The sequence below is a fragment of the Leptopilina heterotoma genome, unplaced genomic scaffold (genome assembly GCF_015476425.1).
Source record: "Leptopilina heterotoma isolate Lh14 unplaced genomic scaffold, ASM1547642v1 Lhet_121, whole genome shotgun sequence".
Taxonomy (NCBI): Eukaryota; Metazoa; Arthropoda; class Insecta; order Hymenoptera; family Figitidae; genus Leptopilina; species Leptopilina heterotoma.
The window spans coordinates 15,263-19,369 of record NW_025110839.1 but is presented as its reverse complement, the minus strand read 5'-3'; the positions used below and the strand labels follow the sequence as shown (position 1 = coordinate 19,369).

The window sequence follows — 4,107 nt, the reverse complement described above, 5'->3', positions numbered from 1 at the left end:
GTAAAGTGTTCATGAAATGAGCACCAAAATTATACAAAAAAATATACAACTTGGCAGCGGTTTTTTTAAGTTTACCGTATTTTTTTAATTTTTTTATATTTTCTTAATTTTTCCGTATTTTTTTAATTTTTCCGAATTTTTTCGTATTTTTTGTATTTTTTAAATTTTTCTGTATTTTTCCGTATTTTTTTAATTTTTCTGAATTTTTTCGTATTTTTTGTATTTTTTAAATTTATATGCGTATTTTTCTGTATTTTTAAAATTTTTCTGTATTTTTTTTAATTTTTGGGTATTTTTTTAATTTTTCCGTATTTTTTGTACTTTTGCGTATTTTTCTTAATTTTTTTAATTTTTCCGTATTTTTCAGTATTTTTTGTATTTTTCCGTATTTTTTATATTTTTGCGTATTTTTTAATTTTTGCGTATTTTTCAGTATTTTTTGTATTTTTGATACTATATTGATACTATAAAATAAAATATTTGAGTGGGGAAACTGCATGTGAAATGTCCGTAGATTTTTTTATTTTTGCTTCGTCATAGAGGAAGTATTGTAATATACCAAAATTTTTCGAGTTCGATTTTTTGATATATCTTTATGTTATTTGACCTCAGGAGCCCAAAAATGACATTTTTAAAAAATGTCATTCCGTGTGTGTGTGCGTGTGTTTGTAAACATTACATTTTCATAAATATTTCGAGATCATGAAGAGCTTTAGGAATGAATTTTATTTAAATGGTAGGTTTCACGTGCGGACATAAAAAAATTGTCGAATAACCTTCGTAGGTGTAATCCACTTCGTAGTTGCCTCGTGTGCAATCTGATAAATTGCAAGCACCTATCAATCATATTCTTTCATTCAAAAGTAAGTCTCAAAAAAGTATCTTATGAATGTAAATCTTACAAACGTATATCTTATTACGAAAGTTATTATTCCTTATCAAATTGTTTGTTACGAATCTTCTCTAAATCCAAAGTTTAATAAAACTTTTTCCTCATTTATATTGTATGTCAACACGACCATGAATTTATAAAGGAAAAAATCCCTCAGCAGTAACTTTAGAATTTGGAAAAGAAAATGGATCTAATCCATATTCTCGCCTCCGTAACATTTATTCTACTCCTCATCTTCATCTATCTATCATGGCAGTATACTTATTTTCAAAGAAGAGGAATACCAACAGCCAAGGGTATTATTCCACCATTCGGTCACATGCTACCAATTATTGTTATCCACAAAACCCTAGGAACCTTGTGCGAAAAATTCTACAATGAAACCAAAGGTTACAGTATGTGCGGATTCTATCATCTCTGGACACCAATACTTCTAATCCGTGAACCTGAACTAGTGAAAAATGTTCTACAAACAAATTTCTCCTCCTTCAGTGAAAATCCCTTTGATATTAGTTCTGTAAAATGTGATCAACTTTTGAAATCGCATCCTTTCTTCACAAAGGGGGACGAGTGGAAAAAATCACGAGCACCAGTGACAAATAGTTTATCCGCCATGAAACTAAAGTTAATGATGCCTGTAATTCAAAGAATAGTTTCCAGAATGACGGAATATTTGCAGTATCAATGCGGAAAGGAGGTGGATCTAAAGGTACTGTGCAATAAATTTACCGGTGAATTTTCAGCAATTGAAAGTGGTATTCAGACTAACAATTTTAAGAATACTGATGAAATTGGATACAATCAGATGATTGACATTTTTTTCAAGACACCAACTTTTGGTAATGGAGTTAGACTAATGATTTTTTTTATTCTACCCGCTTTGGGATCATTTTTGAATTATGGTTTGACACCCAAGGTAGTTGATCAATATTTCCGAGAGATTGGCACTAAAGTTGTCAATAATCGAAGAAAGGAAAAAGGGAATTACAACGACTACATACAGTACGTTATGGATTATCAAAAATTACACCATAATATCGAAAACGAAGAAGTACTCGCAGCAGCCCATATGTTATCGTTCGCTTTCGATGTTTACGAAATAGTGGCAGTGACAACTAGTTTTCTAATTATGGACCTGGCAAGACGACCGGAAATTCAGAACAAAGTGCGCGAGGAAATTATCACGATACTCGATAAGTACAACGGTGAATTGACCTACGATGCTCTTAAGGAAATGCCATTTTTCGATAAAGTCCTCAACGAATCACAGAGAATGAATCATCTTTTGGGAATCACTATGAAAATTTGCACCAAACGGACGAAACTTGAGGGAACGGATGGTTTATCATGTGTTATTGAACCAGGACAAAAGGTCGCAGTTTCCATCTATGGTCTTCAAATGGATCCAAAATATTGGAACGAACCGGAAATTTTTGATCCCGAACGTTTTAATAATGACGAGAAAAATACTAGGCACAAGTTTACTTTTCTTCCGTTTGGTGAAGGACCGCGTATGTGCGTCGGAATGCGGATAGGAATAATTTTAGTAAAACTAGCAGTCGCCGGTATTTTAAAAGATTTTTCCGTTGAACCTTCAAAGAAAATGGTTTTTCCAATGACAAAGGATGAGACGAATTTTCTAAACTTTCCGCTAGGTGGTTTTTGGGTCAAGATTCGACCTTTAAAATCCGGTGCTTGTTCAGAATAATTATAAATAAATGTCAGTACACGGGGCAATTAGTACCAGTGCGGGGTAATAACAGGAATAAAAATTTAATTTTCCTTTTCCCTCACTTTTCCCTGATTTCCAAAAAAATCTTAGGCGCTTTTTTCTAAAGAATAGTTTGCGACTCACTCTAAAGATTAAATAAATCAGTTTTAAAAATGAATACTCAAAAAAATATTTATTAATACATTTATTTATGAATTATTTTAAATGTAAAATTATTCGAAACCATAAATAATTTTAGAATTAAATATCCTTAGAAGGCTTTAAAAGTATTAAAACACTCTTTACGATCAATAACGGCGTTTTTTAAATTTTTTATAGCAAATCCTGTTTTTAGAATCTCACAGTACCTATTAGGATCTCTTTTGGGGGCGTGGCTTAATAATTTGACCTACTCTCAGTAGTACCATTTTTCGACACCCGGTTAAAAAGCTACTCTGGTTTGTGGAAGCTGGACAAGTTTAAACAAAACGACCTACTGTCAAAGGTTACAAAAATTAAGAGATAAAGAAATCAAAAGATCCCAATATTTCAAAAGTTTTACAAAAACAATTAAGTAAAAACAATTTACATTATATTCCTAAAGACTGCTAGTCCTTTAAAAAACGTATAAACAATATAAGATTCATTCCAGATTGAATTTTTCAATTTTCTCTTTAGACATAATACAAAAATCTTTAATAATATAGACATAATATATAAAAACTTTAACTGAAATTAATTTTTAAATCAATTTTTATGAGAAAATAACTTATTGAATAATTGAATGTTTCTCAAAATTAAATTCTCATACAGAAATTCTGTGATGAATTTTAATATTTATGAAAATAATTGAATACCTAAAAGGAATTTTATAATCTATGAAAATAATTGAATCCCTAAAAAGAATCTTAATTGTTTATGAAAAAATTTGAGTTATTGCGAAGAATCCCTGGCGGGTAGGTGAAACTGGACTGTGACCGAGTTCAGTCACGATTCGGTCACGACCCACGACTCGGTCAGAGGTGGCAAATATAAAGAAAAACGCTAAAATAATTTTAAAAAACGATTGAAATAAATAAATTAATAATCCTAGATTCCATTTATACATAATTTGAGATTAATACTTAATTATTTATTAAGATACACCGAAAAAAATGCCTAGGACCCGTATACCAGGAATTGACTAGGTTTCCTAGTTACGAGAGAAGCCAACTATAGAATCCTAGTCAAAGTAATAAAATTCAAGCATAGTTAAAGTGACCAGGAAAATTAGTCGATGCAATCAGGAAAAAATAGTCAAAATGACTAGGATAATAATATTAGATTTACACTGTGTATCATAATTATTTGAAATTCTTAATCAAATTCTTATTATCCAATAAAAGAAAAAAAGTAAATATAATTAAAAAAAATAATTAATTATTTTATTAAACATATTTATATTTGACTTTGTATTTATATACCTTAGAATTAATCTAAACTTATGAAATAAATATTTGACGCA

The 4,107-nt window shown here is 29.9% G+C and overlaps 1 protein-coding gene across 1 annotated transcript; it reads left to right on the top strand.

Annotated features, from left to right (window-relative positions):
- The first annotated feature begins 702 nt into the window (after nt 1-702).
- LOC122511780 (probable cytochrome P450 6a13) lies at nt 703-2,707 on the top strand. The gene has a single exon (XM_043627264.1). The coding sequence runs from the start codon at nt 1,077-1,079 to the stop codon at nt 2,598-2,600; it is 1,524 nt and encodes a 507-aa protein (XP_043483199.1). The 5' UTR covers nt 703-1,076; the 3' UTR covers nt 2,601-2,707.
- Nucleotides 2,708-4,107: the final 1,400 nt, after the last annotated feature.